Source organism: Heliangelus exortis, chromosome 6, assembly GCF_036169615.1.
Source record: "Heliangelus exortis chromosome 6, bHelExo1.hap1, whole genome shotgun sequence".
Classification (NCBI taxonomy): Eukaryota; Metazoa; Chordata; class Aves; order Apodiformes; family Trochilidae; genus Heliangelus; species Heliangelus exortis.
The window spans coordinates 20,529,139-20,543,055 of NC_092427.1; the positions used below are offsets into that span (position 1 = coordinate 20,529,139).

The 13,917-nt window shown below is 44.3% G+C and overlaps 1 protein-coding gene and 1 long non-coding RNA gene across 11 annotated transcripts in view; one reads left to right on the forward strand and one right to left on the reverse strand.

Annotated features, from left to right (window-relative positions):
• The first annotated feature begins 548 nt into the window (after positions 1 to 548).
• On the forward strand, positions 549 to 1,048 carry LOC139797579 (uncharacterized). Its single transcript, XR_011726512.1, has 2 exons — positions 549 to 636; positions 670 to 1,048. It is a non-coding gene; the product is annotated as an uncharacterized lncRNA (long non-coding RNA).
• A 5,076-nt stretch (positions 1,049 to 6,124) lies between these two features.
• Positions 6,125 to 13,917, reverse strand: part of AGAP1 (ArfGAP with GTPase domain, ankyrin repeat and PH domain 1) — a 346,938-nt gene continuing 339,145 nt past the window's right edge. For all 10 annotated transcript variants that reach the window (XM_071747095.1, XM_071747094.1, XM_071747093.1 and 7 more), the window contains 2 exons: positions 7,964 to 8,219; positions 6,125 to 7,494 (listed from right to left, as the gene is read on the reverse strand). In XM_071747095.1, coding sequence (XP_071603196.1) covers positions 7,291 to 7,494; positions 7,964 to 8,219 — 460 coding nt within the window. In that variant the 3' untranslated portion in view covers positions 6,125 to 7,290. The remainder of the gene's footprint in view (positions 7,495 to 7,963; positions 8,220 to 13,917) is intronic.

The window sequence follows — 13,917 nt, forward strand, 5'->3', positions numbered from 1 at the left end:
GAAACAATACAAACTGGCATACTTAATCAAACCAAAATCAAATGAAACAACAAGCAAAGTGAAATGTTTGTCAATCAGTTTAATTACAGTACAAACAATATAAATAAAGCATTGAGTCATTGTAAAACAAACTTGCTGAATGAGGTAATATAAAAACAACAACAAAAGACGTATTTTTTTTTTTATAATTTCCACACTGTCTTGTAATCATTTATACATTACTATTTACAGAAACAAAGCAAAACAAAACAAAAAACCAACCCCAAAACTTGCTGCAAAGCCTGCCATGTGCTAGGTATCCTCTGCCTCTCCTCCCAACACAGGTCTCAGGTGTCCCTATTCACCTGGTTCCCTTTCTCCCCGTCCCAACCAGAAGACAAACAGCACAAAGCAAAAAAACTGAAAGACTTGGGGGAGGGGTTAAACTCTGCCCAAGGTAAAAGCCAGCCTTTTCAGGTGGTTATTGGGTAGTTAGGAATAAATAAATAATAAAAAAAAAAAGCGTATGCATCAGTTTCACAAGCGCTGATGAGCTTCCAAACAGAGATTCTGGCTTGATGGAACCTCAGTTGACAACCTCACTGAAACCAGGGGTCAAGTTTAGACTTGAGAGTGGCTGGGACACAGCCCATCCGAGTGCTGCTGTCCCAGAGCCATTTTGCCTTGGAGCTGGCACAGCATTTGGGATATGCTCACATCCCAGGGGTGAAGGCAGCCAGACCTGGTGCTGGGAATCTCAAACCAGAGTCCCAAGGTCACTGTTACACAGGTGTTCCCAAAGACACCCCTTGCACAAGCAAACACCCCTTCGGTTTGTGCACCCACCTCCACAAGCTGCCCACAAGCCAGAGGTCCTCCTGACATTAAAACAGTGATGGAGACATGGACTGAACCCCTGGAAACTCCCTTGGAGCCAAGGGCTGTGCGTTCAGAGGATGGGTATGCCTTGTTTTCTCCCTGGACTAGCAAACCAAACTCTAGAGTTTCAGTGTATCTTGCATCTCTGGATACAACAGAATAAAAAAACATTTGGAGGGTTTTTCAACAGCGTTTCAAAGAAATTACTTTATCACATGCACGAGGAGAGAAATAAAAGACCCTCCCCAAGTCTCCACACACCCAGCCATGTTTCCTACCACACCTTACCTAGCTTTGGCCAAACCACCTCTCCCACCCTGCCAGACCTCCCTGTCAGACCCTGTTATTTCCTCTGGTGGGACTTACAAACCAAAAGCAAGAGTAGAAGCAGTGTGAACAACACTTGGTCAAGTTCTCCTGGACTGCTCAGTACACACAATGCCTTGGAATGCTTTAGCTGTGGCTAAAGCTTAGCTTTAGTTTGTGGCTCTCTCACAGCAAAACAGTGGGGCCAGAGAATAACAGCCAAGAACACATGGAGAGAGGGATGATGAGCTGCTCCTGGGGAAGAACTCACATGGAGACGGCTCTTAAGTGACATTTCACTGCCATCATCCCCAACAGCCCCACAAACAGCAGCAGGACCCAATGAACCAGCTACAGAAGCCAGCCCACCGGTCCCACACTTAAACCTCAGCCAGTAAACTGAGTCTCAAATTTATAGAAACGAAAAGGCCTCTAGCAGAAAGTCCTCTGTACCTTTGGAATTCACCTTTGGAATCTCCTTCCCTGGCATTCCTCATGGCAACACCCCTAGGGCTGGTGAGGTGGGATTTCTCCTCTCAAGCTCCTTCAGTCCCAGTCACCAAGGTAAGAGGTTTCTAAAGCTGAGTGTTGCTGTCTGAAGGAGCTGGAGTATTTGGAATACCTCAAGGCAGTCACCTCTCAAGTCCTGACCTCCCGATGGCTGAGAACCTATTTAGCTACAGACCTGGATTCATGTGCAGATGTCAGAGCAGACATTCTCACAATGGCTCTGAGCAGTATGTGGGACATGCAGAAGCACCAAATAAACCAAATACACCAAATACAAAACGTGTAGCCAGTGCCTTCCACGTGTTACACCACCTTTACCTCAGGACCCAAACCTTTACCTCAGGATCCTGCTTCATCCACCAATTCAACCCAATTCAATCCCCAGCTCTGGGAACCAGTTGCCAAGTAACAACCCACCTGCAGTACCAAAACTCTTCCTTGGTCCTATGTCAGCTTGAGGTTGGCCTTAAGCACAGGTCAGACCCTAACAGGCTTTCTGCCACGAGGGGCTTTACTCCCTGTGCCTCATCATTCAAGAGGACCAGGGAAGTGTTTTCAGCTACCTCAGTTCTCAAGAGACAAAAACCCCACAATTGGTTCTGTAAAATGGGGCATACACGAGAGGGCTGACGGTGCATCCACTGACAGCAAGTGATGTGGTCACCCCAAACGCATGCTGTGAGACCTCTGTTAAGTGTTCCTGCCCACCCACCCCCTCCCCCTTTTGTACATAACACAGAGGCACAATGACTGTCTCTGGAGTACTGCAGAAGTTCTGAGGATCCAAGAGTAACAGCTGGAGATCCCATGTGTGCATCGCTGTAGCAGCCACTGGAGGGGAAACCAAGTCACTTGATGATGATGTGGCTGGGCAAGCTGCCTGCTACCCTGCTGAGCTGCCCCAAGGATTGGTCCCCAGGGCTGTCCTCCTCTACCTTGAGTCTCTCCAGCCACAGTGACCATTTGTCCCCTGATAAGGTGCAAACGTGGCTCCCCGAGACATTTGGAAGGGCCCCTTAGGGACCCCCTAGTGAAATCTGTGCTTGTTTCCACTATCACTACTTTAAACTAGAAACTACAAATTACTTCATTTTCCCCGATCTCCATAGAAATATAAAAGATGAAGCTATCTAAACCCCATATAATCTAAATATCCTACATTTCAGTGCCAGAGATAATTTCTAAGCCCATATATGTATTCCCACCTTTATTCCTCTCCCTACTTAACTCGGTTTCCTCTGGTCAGGGAAATCTCCAAGTGCAGCTAAAGCTTTTTTTGTACTAACACATAATTTAAAGAAACAGAGAAAAGATGGGAAATTAAATATTATTAACCTTCACACAGTTATTATACATTGTGCCCAAATGCTTAAAAGATTTTTTCTACCTCTCTGGAGCTCACCCGGCTTTCTGAGTAGCACCGAGCCCAGAATACACCAAGGTTTTCCAAAAATTATTTTTTCTTCTGCCCCCTTCTTTTGTGAATGAAATTGGAAATCTGGCAATGGGAGCCCTTGGCCAAACCTCTGCACTGGCAGGACCCTGAATTTTGCCAAGGTTGTATCTTACATATTCATAAACAACAAGAAGTAAGCCCTCCTCAGCTCTAGGAAGATGAAGGTTCAGATGCAGATAGGAGACATCAGACTCATCTCTGCTATTCAACAATTAGCTTAAAATTAATAAATGGAAAATGCTGCTGTTAATAGCAACGGTTGACTTGCTTTTAGTATTTTAGTATTTATTTTTAGTATTTAGTTCTGGAAAAAGTGCAGAGGAAGGGAGATTTAAAGGTATTTGGGATGCTGAAAAGGGTTAAATGAGGACCATAATGAAAACCACAGCCACAGACTCAATTTTTTGAGAAAATAGCTTTAGTCAACATGTTTCTGCTGGGATTTCTTATTAACTGGATCTCAATTTCTTTTTAATTTGCTCATAACATGATCAAAGGGCATAAACAGCCTGGCACGTGGGTTCCATGAAAACAACAAGAGGGGTTAAATGCAAGATGAGGAACAGAAAATGGAGGGGGGAAGAGAGTAAAAGCAAGGGTAACCATTCCTGCAGGTTCTCCAAGTGTCGGGATATAGCGCCAGTTGCTGCACCTGGAGGGCTTCAAGAACATCTTTTGCAAAGTGCAAACACATCCCCTGAAAAACATACAGAGCCTGGAGACCTTGGCCCACAAAGCCAAGCTCCACCACACTCCAGCCATGGAGAATTTCCTCCATCTTCACTGACATCCATGGGAGGAAGGTCCCTCCCCAAGCCAGAAGGGAATGGAGTCTATGCTGGTCTAACTTCCTTGCCAGATGCTTGTCCCACTAGCTCAGGAGGTGCCACACAACTTCTCACCATGCAACCAAACCCACCTGCAGAGGGGATTGATTCTGCAGCCAATACCCCATGAGGCACAGACCCTCAGGGTCTCTTTTCCTATGGCTGGAGCATCACCAGAGAAAACTCTCTCCTGACCCAGAGAGACACTGCTGAGAGATCTCTCTTTCCAAGGAATCACTACTGAGTGCACAACCCAGCATCCTTCCCACAAACCCCCACACATTTAGGGAAACCATCACATAGTCTACACCACTTCAATACAGTTACTGCCAGTGCTTACATGACCAAAAAAAAAAAAACCAACCCTCTTAGGTTAAGGGAAACTGTGCTACTGCTTAACAAAAGTATGAGGTTATAAGTTGGCTAGCCTAGATATCTTTCTTTTATTTTATTTTTTTCCCCTGTAGTGCAGGGGAATTTCCTCTCCTAGAAACACCTTATTTTTTTGACATTTATCTTCAGAACATTTTCATGCAAGGAGTGTATAATTTTTCCATGTGAAATCTGCATGACAGTCTGCTGCTTGTCCTTGTTTCTCAAAGATCACTCTCAGCTTCGTAAGAGAAAGGTGGCATAAAGAGAGCATTAAATTACATACAAAAAAATATTTTCACTTAGGAAAAAAACAGCTTGGAAAGGGGACATGCATTGAGACCTTAACCTGCTCACCATGCATTTAAAACACTGGACTTGGCTTGCAGGTGCAATGCACTTGATGCAAGCAGCTACAGCACCTCTGGGACCATGAGCTGCAATTCCTGAATCCTGGGGCCCTCCATAGAGGTGTGAAGCTCATGAGCACCAAGACACAATGGGCTCCAAAGCATCCCCATCAGCTGGATGTTAGATGGGTAGTCTTGTTGCTGAAGGACCATCTGCAATACCAAAGCTTGGGGAGCTGTGTGGGAATGATGGAGAAATAGAAATCGTAACAGACGATGCCTCAATTCAAAAAAGAAAAAAAAAAAATTCCAGTATGAAGAGAATCAGCTGTAGCCTTACTCTGATGCAGCCAGCCTAGGTTGGTGGAAGAAAGATTCCCCCCTCTCCCCAGTTAGTCAAAGGTCTATATAGTAACAGAGTACAAAAGGAAAACACCATTGGATAGGAAAAGCTGGTCAATATTCTCCTGCTTCCACCTTGAAGCTATTTTTCTTCTACATTTTGATGAATTTACATAAAGCCTGAAACTTTCTGATTATTTTTTTTCTTTAAGATAACCAGATGATGGTTTTTCCTTCACTTTTGGCCCACATTTGGTTTATTTAGCAGTTGCTACACTACACCCATTTGTAGGCCAAATGAAAACCAGAGGCCCAAGGAAAAGCACCACTGGAGTCTTGGGAAATACAAATAAGCAGGTATGGATCTGCAAATTACTGTGCTGTATGCACCTCACTGCCTCCACCTATTTGCTCCGTTGCCACCAAATTCAGTTGAGTTTTTCACTTTCTCCATGATATACCCGTCCCCCATCTTCACATTGCCATATGCCACTTAAAAATAAATAAATCACTTTTCTGCCTGCCAAAACCCAGACAAGACTGCTTCCCTGGGCCAGACTCCTCCTCCACCGAAGACGGGAGAAGTTGGGATCTGCCCGGTAATACCAAAACAACCCAATCAAGTATTAAAACTTGGAATTCAAATGAACTGTCCAGGCTACTTTCACAAGCCATTTTTCTTCCCAAGAGCAGCCAAGCTGGGAGTCAAGTGCAGCCGTGGCCTGCACACACTATGAAGGCCATCAATTCTGAACTTAATCAAATCTGATCTGCCCACAGCCAGACGCGGGCTTTTCGTCTTGGCTTGTGAAAGCTTCCTGACTTCTGGAGTAAAATATATTTACAGCGCTGAGAAACAGCCTCTTTTTTCTTCCTAAAAGGTCTTGTACATTTTTTTATCATGCCAAACATGCCATAATCTCCTTCTGATATGCTCCTCAAAGGCTTGCGATGAAAACAAGAGTTCACTGGAAATATTTTCAATGTACAATGATCTGTAATCCACAGATCCTATCTAGTTGCACATTATTTAGTTCACATCCATTACAGTTTATAAATTAACAGAGATGTCATTGTCTGTACAAAAAAAAAAAAAAATTCAATGCATATTTATGGTTTTTTTTATTCAAATAGATTTTACATACATATAATCTAGAGACACAATACAAAAATCTGTATAAGTTAGGCAATGCATCACAGGAATGACCAAAAACTCAACACATTTACCTTGGCAAAATGACAGAACCTATTTCTGCTGGCTGAAAAAATATTAGACTTTAATGAGTTTATTAATTTCACTAACCATACTTGAAATGTTTTTCCTTAGCAGTATTCGTTATTCCTTTCCGTGTTTCATAGTTACTCTTATTTATTTTTTCCATTTTGTTTTTACATCAAGGAGACTGCAGTCAAATAACACTCAGCAACTCATTTCCTCTCTTTGGACTGAAAAATTAAACAGATACTAAATTATGACAGTGAATTTAGAAAGGAGGGCTCCAAGGGCTTGAAAGAACATGTCTGAGATAATATGATGCTTCTAAGAATATTGCAATCACATCCAAGCAATCACCGAAGCGTGCCATGTAACTACCTCCTCAGCTAATATGCTTTTTTCTCCGTGATGACTAATCATGTTCTATTAAACAGCAGTAATGCTGGAAGAACTCAACTATACAAGTGTAATGAAGCCAGTATTCTCCCCGGACAGATTAGCTACAACTGATTTGACACATACCATCATAGGAGCTTCAAACCAGACAAACTCTGTGCTTGCTTCTGATTTATGCCGTCAAGCTCTTCAGAGAAGAGAATGAAATCCAGGCGTCGCATTTACTGGAGGTGAAATGTACTGATGTGCTTAACTGTCAGTTAGGGAAAATCACCATCGCTCCTTCCTTCTTGTGCTTGCCTCTCCCTCCTCCCCTTCCCTCCACGCTCGGGGAGCCCCTGTTCCCCCCTGGGAAGACCACTCTCCCATGGTCTCGGTGCCAGGCACAGCGTGTCCTGCTTAACCCAGGCGCTCCCGCCTGTTTGTTTCCATCATTCGAGAGCTGTCACTGAAACAACTGCTTTCTCTTCAGCCCCTTTTGCTCCTCCTCATCCCCCTTGTGCTCTCCAGACACGCCATTTCCGGATGGGACAGGGATGTACCGAAGGGAAAAAGGAAAAGGAGAGTTACCAGACTCACAGAGCAGAGCTGTGATAGGGATGGAGGAATATGAGGCTGCGGATGTGATTCGAGTCGGCGAATACACGAGTGCACTCATCAGATGATGGTGGGCATCCTTCCACCGCTGTTGTTCCGGTTGTTGTTTTTCCTGGACAAGTTTGGAGTGGCCATGAGGACGAAGCGCTCATCGGGGCAGCCGTACTGGAGGAGAACATCAATGCACTCCTGGCTGGAGGCCTGCCGGGCGTAGGCCAGTGCTGTGTTTCCATGAGCATCCCGTGCCATCACGTCAACGCCATACTACAGAAAGAAAAGATGTGGTGTTGGTAGCTGCGGTGCCACCAAACATCAACGTGGATTTGGGGCAAATTGGTTTGAATGTAATGGAGGATGGGGAGATGGAGAAGAAGGCAGGTAGGACACCGAGCTGACAACATAAGCAGCACTGAGACACATACATAAAGGTTTCTACTGGGAGAAGTTCGTGTGGGGAACAAAATTTGCCACTGTGGCATTTCAAACAGATGTTGGGGAAATCTCTCTTTCCTCAGTTCCTACGCTGTCCTTCAATTTCCATCAAGTAGCAGCAGTCAAGCAGAAATATACTTTCTTATCACAATGCTGTCTTTTGAGAGCATGCATCTAGACTCAGGACACCAGCAAAGGCTTTGTGGAACCAGAAGAAAGGAGGTTTGGGCAGTCCTGCAGATGGACTTAGTCAAAAGAAAGCCAACCCTGTCAGCCCCCTCCCCAGACACCAAGTACTTACCCAAATCAAGAGCTGCACTAACACTACGTTTCCTTTCCTGCACGCCAAGTGGAGAGCAGTGCGCCCATCACCGTCTCCACAGGTCTCGTTCACCTCTTCACGAGTCCCATGGGCAAGGAGCAGGATGACCGCCCGCAAGTCCTCCTCGGCAGTCGCCCTCAGGAGATGCTGGCCCAGAGAAAGCTCCAGGCACTGCAGTGGGGCAAGGAAGAGCTTCTGCTCATATTTTGCACGTATCCAGCGCTCCTTTTCTTCCCTGGAGAAGCCAAAGGAGAGAGGTCACTCTTACCCAACATCACTGATTCTGTGAAGTGGTGCTTTGGCTACCATTATGCTAGCAAACAGCAGTTAACCAACATGAAAATTATCTCCCCTTGAAATTTTTGGCACAAAAGACCTCATAGAAGCAGTTCATCCAAACCTCATCCTTGTATTTGTGTCACCCATCTCATCATTACCCAGTTGTATTATTGCAGTGCTTCAGGTCCCCTTCAGTGGGTGCCAATGTCTATGGGGTGACAAGATCATAACAGGCAGGAGGTCTTTAAAAGCTCCAGGCTGCCCTGAGGACTGGCAAGAAGTCAGGCCAAGAGTCCTCACCATCACAAAGTGGCTGAATATGAGCCAGCGTGTGCCTATGTGGCCAAGAAGGCCAACAGCATCCTGGCTTCTATCAGCACGAGTGTGGCCAGCAGGACCAGGGCAGGGATGAATCCCCCTGTGCTTGGCACTGGTGAGGTTGCACCTTGAATCCCGAGGTCAGTTTTGGGCTCTTTATGAGAAGGACGCTGAGGGGCTGGAGCATGTCCAGAGACATGCAATGGAGCTGGGGAAGGGTCTGGAGCACAAGTCTTACCAGGAGCAGCTGAGGGAACTGGGGGTGAAAGGAGGCTGAAGGGAGACCTTGCTCTCTGCAACTCCCTGAAAAGATTGGGCAGGGGGGGGGATCAGTCTTTTTACCCAAGTAACAAGTGATAGGACAAGAGGAAATGGCCTCAAGTTGTGCCAGGGGAGGTTCAGATTGGATATGAGGAACAATTTCTTCCCCAAAAGGCTTGTCAGACCCTGGATCAGCCTGCTCAGGGCAGTGGTGGAGCCACAATCCCTGGTGGGATTCAAAATCCATGTGGATGTGGTGCCAGGGGACATGGTTTAGTGGTGGCCCTGGCAGTGCTGGGTTAATGGTTGGACTTGGTGATCCTAAAGGTCTTTTCCAACTCAAACAATTCTGTGATTTTATGAGGATCAGACACAATACAGGCAGCCTGGTTCCACGTTAAGGTTGTGCTGCAAAATATACTACGGAGAACGCACCAGATTTCTGTATATAAGAGCAGAAGTAACCAAGCACCTGAGCTTCACATCTTTGCTTGCAGGGCTGCTTTTCCTTTCTACAATTGGAGTAAAGTTTCCAATGCATAAGGTCTATGGATGGTTCCTCTGTTTTTCTGAAATGCCAGTGGCCAAAACAATACTTTGAAGCACCATTTCCTTAGATATGTCAAATAACTCTCAAAAGCCTGCTGGATGCTATTAGGTTATGGGTTAACAAGGACCACAAACAAGTCCCTCAAGTCTCCATTAAAAAATTACCATACAATTGCATGATCTAAGAGATCTCACCCTAGACAAAGTCCCGTTTAGAGGAACCTCAGGTAATCTGTCCATCCTGTGAAAACATTATATATCACCTAAATCAGGCAATTTGTTGCTGGGGACAGATTTTCTCCTCTGAAGTACAAAAGGCCAAGCTCTGTTTATGCCTTTCAGCCGTGTTTACACTACTGCCAGTAATCTAGTGTCAGGTTAGCCCTAATCTGTTTTTAAATTCTTATGTAAACAGATCCTTCCAACAGCAAATCTGGATTAGTTTTGCATCATTTCCTGGTACAAGTGATGTGACCTTGCTTTGACCTGCCTGGATGCTTTCAGGCACAGCTTCCCAAGGCATGTGCTTCTCTACTTCACCAGCATTTACCTTACAAAAAGGCCCAGGGCTTTTTTTTTTTTTTTTTTTTTTTTCCAGAAAAAGTGCAAACAGAAAATTAGCACAAAGAGTGCTTCCTTTAAATCAAGACTTTGAATGACTCCTGCAAGCTAAAAGGCACACCAAAAAAAAAAAGAAACCCCAAACATTTGAAGAGCTGCAAATTAACCTCTGATGGTAAGCTCTGATAAGCAGAGTATCATTTCGGGTATTCCAGATGGAGAAGAGGAAGAAAAGATCTTCTGTTACTACTGCATCTGTAATTCATGTTTTTTGTATTTGCACTTTTTTAAGGTAAAAAACAAAACTAAAATCAGTGCCATGAGAAGGATATATTATCATGTTATTATTTACAAGAAATCTGGCATTCTCAGAGCACTGCAACAGTTCCAGTTCCACCATCCATCTAAGCATCTTCAAGAACATCTAGCAAACCTCTTATGTTTTTTTAAACAGGTACAGGGGCATTGAGAATTGAGACTATAACCAATCTATCCCCTACAAGTTTAAAATGTGCCAGACTGAAAAATACAGTGATTCAACCTACATTGTTCTACAACAGTGGCACACATCAGGGCTTAGGGAGTTGATTGCTCACACGCCTTATACAACCTAAAGGCAAAATACATCTCAGATACATAACTAATAAATTTTTTTAGCCCAGTCAAGAGTCTGCAAATGAATCCTCCCTCTCCCCCAGACCTCCCTTTGAGTGACAGTAACTGCTGACTACTGGCAGGGCATCGGTTCCTGTGCTCACCATGGCCAGGAAAGAAGCCCCTTTCTGTTCAGAATACAAGCTGGTTTACAGAACTCACCCGCCACTCCTATTTCATCTTAAAAGTTAATAGTAACACAATGGAATGTACCAAAACAGAGGCAGTAAGTGTCAAGTTCAGGCAGGGTTTTCAGGGCTTTAGGCTACTGGTTCACAAATTAATTGGCACAAATTTCCCAGTTGCTGCATGTTTGATGGGAGCAGCACAAAGGGGAGTCAGCCTAGACAAGGCTGAGAGAGATCCTGACAGACACTAATGACCCCGTCCTGCTCAGGTTTATCCCACTGTTGCAAAAAAGTTGGGACAGAAAACCCCTTTAAAAATAAAGCTAAGAAGAAGGAGAATGTGCTGCCACCTGCATCAGTGAGGATGCAGAGCATCCTTCCCTAAAGCTTTCCCTGCAGTATGATCAAGTAACCTGCAAGCACTCTGCATGAACCCTGTACGCTTGGTCCATTTCTTCTTCTCTGGAAGAAATCTACTGCAGCAGCTGAAGAGCCATCAGGTCCCTCAGTGGTGCCAGTGGTGACCACGCCACCGGCAGCAGCTGTGCCACTGGGTTATGCTCACCTAATAATTCAACCTCTGCATGTGGTTATTTTACCTCACTTCAGTTTCCCTTTTAAGAAAACCCACCTAATTTTTCTTGACTGTGTAGGCCACCAGAAGACTCAGTTCAGTAAGGTAAAATTCTGCCTTCAGAGTGACATTAAGCGTTGTGGTGGGAATACAGCAAATGTTCCAAACAAAGAAAAAAAAAAGGTGGTTTTAAAAGCCTCATACATTTGGGGGCAGCATGTCACTGACACGGGCTACTGAACAAGATTTCATATGTACAAACTGGGCACAAGAAAGGTGCATTGCCTGGATTTTCTGGTAGAAAAAGAAACTTTGTCATAGTTAGAAGGAAAAGCATGCTTGCCTAAAGCTCATGGACAAGCAAAATGTATAGGGGTCGTTTTTAAATGAGTATCTGGAGAGCCAGTGTCCACAGACATCCTCCCTACATCTCCAGCACAAACCATTTAATTTTGAATGGAAAGTCCTGGGGACTTTCCTGGAAGACAGCTTCAGCTCCACTGCTCGCATTTATCTTTGAAATCCCATCAACAAGACATAAACACTGTAGTTGTTTCTGTGATGCTCCAATTTAACTTCTGGGATCTACAGCTTGTCTTGGTGGAGGTTTCATTTCCCCCAAGGAAGGCCAGTCCAAGAGCAGAGTTGTCAGCAGTAGATCACTTACCCTCCCTGCAGTCCCCCAGAGGACCACTGCTCACATCCCCTGTTAGCTAATGAGCTAAAACATGAATTATTGGAGCGGTCAGCAATGAGCAGGAAGAGGAGGCACAGTGTTTCACTTTAGCCAGCATGACATACCTTTACATAAATCATCTGAATAAGAGTATGAGGAAATGTGAAGACGAGCAACTAATCACGAGAAAGACACTGAACCAATCCCTAAAAATAAGGGAACAGATGCTGGCTAGCAAATATTTGCCTTGATTTCTTCCCTTAGCTGTAATCCTGGTCACTTCCACTCTAAACAACGCCCTCAGCACCACAGACTTTCAGTGATAGTTGTCCAAACCAATACAAGACTCTGACTGAACTTTTAAAATCCAGCAGAGTTCTTTTCCCTGGACCGTATTAAAGACCATGAGCTAAAGGGCAATGTCATCATATGTTCAGATGGTCCTCGTGACACCTAACATTGGAGAGTGTGCAAATATCTTACCCACATGTACTAAAATGACTTCTCTTCAGTGATCATGCTCCCTGCTACTTTTTCAATGCTTATGCACGAAGGAATGAATAGATTATAAACTTCTAGATAAACTTAAGAGAAAGAAAAATACCGTTACATGATCAGACTTCTTTTTTTTTTTGTGCCTTTATCTCTGAAGCTATGCATCCAAACCCAGACTGCTGACACAAACATCAAACCTCACAGGTTATATATGGCCAAAATACTACTGAGTCAGATTGCAAAATACTCCACAGTACTGGGAAAGGAATGGGCCACTAAGCCTTGGCCAAAAAACACCACCAAGCTCTTTGCAGGAGTCTCCATCACTAGTGAACTGGAAGCACACACAGTGATGGGAGTAATGAAATCTCTGCCACAGCATTGATACTGTACATAGGTGAAGGGTTATTAGAAGCAGATGAAAATTTCAGTTCTCAGTTTATTTTGATCTAATTAGGTGCCTGCTTCTCAAGATAATGTCCAATTATTTAAATTACTCTGCCAGCCACAACACATCATTATTATCTGGAAACATAAATACCGGGCACTGTGAGGGGGGAGAGCTAAAGGGAGACTTGCTTAGAGTACAGCTTCACTCCAGGAGCTATGCTACATTCTCCACTTGTGGTTTGAACCAGAGATGCTCAATTAGGCCCTCACACCTCAGCCCTGTGGAATATCTGTGCACATGTGGTTTTACGCCCAACAAATCCAAGCAGAGGCCATGTGCTCTTGCTATTGACTCTCCTTCTGATTCCTCCTCACTCCTGTTCACCTCTACCTACAGCTTCCTTTGGTTGGTGGAGAGGCATTAAAGGCAAACACAAAAGGAGGTGCAAGGCAGAAATAAAAGTTGTGTTCACACAGTGACCCAGAATTGATTTTATAGGCAACAGCACCTGGATGGAGAGCTGTAAAAATTCGACAGCTCCAGTGCAAGAGCAGCCTGGCTCCTATCAAAGGTGTAACAAGCATCATAAAGACCTTGTGTCACTTGCTTGTTACCTAAAATTATTAATGATTTGTTAAAAGATTTGATGAGATTTTGAAAGGTTACATTAAAGCCATACAGACAGCAGCTATGTATCAGGACATAAATACCAAACAGGCTAGATGCAGGCATTTTGAAGGGAAGGTTTGTAATCCACATCTCTGACAACACTAAAATGTTCTGAAAATTTTTAATCTTTTCTTGCTAAATAATTCTGTAAGTGTGCTGTGCTTGCGTGTTGCTACTTCTGATTGCTCAGTGAAGTACAGCCACTTAATGCAGTAGTAACCCAGCCAGCTCAGCAAAAGTGCTGCCAAATTTTCCCTCCTGGTGGCCAGCTGACAAGGTTAAGGTGTCTCTTCCAAGAATATGAAGTAAATCTAAACCCTGCACCTCCAAAGCCCCTGAACAGTGCCAGAACGTGTCATTAGCTTCATGGGCCTGCAT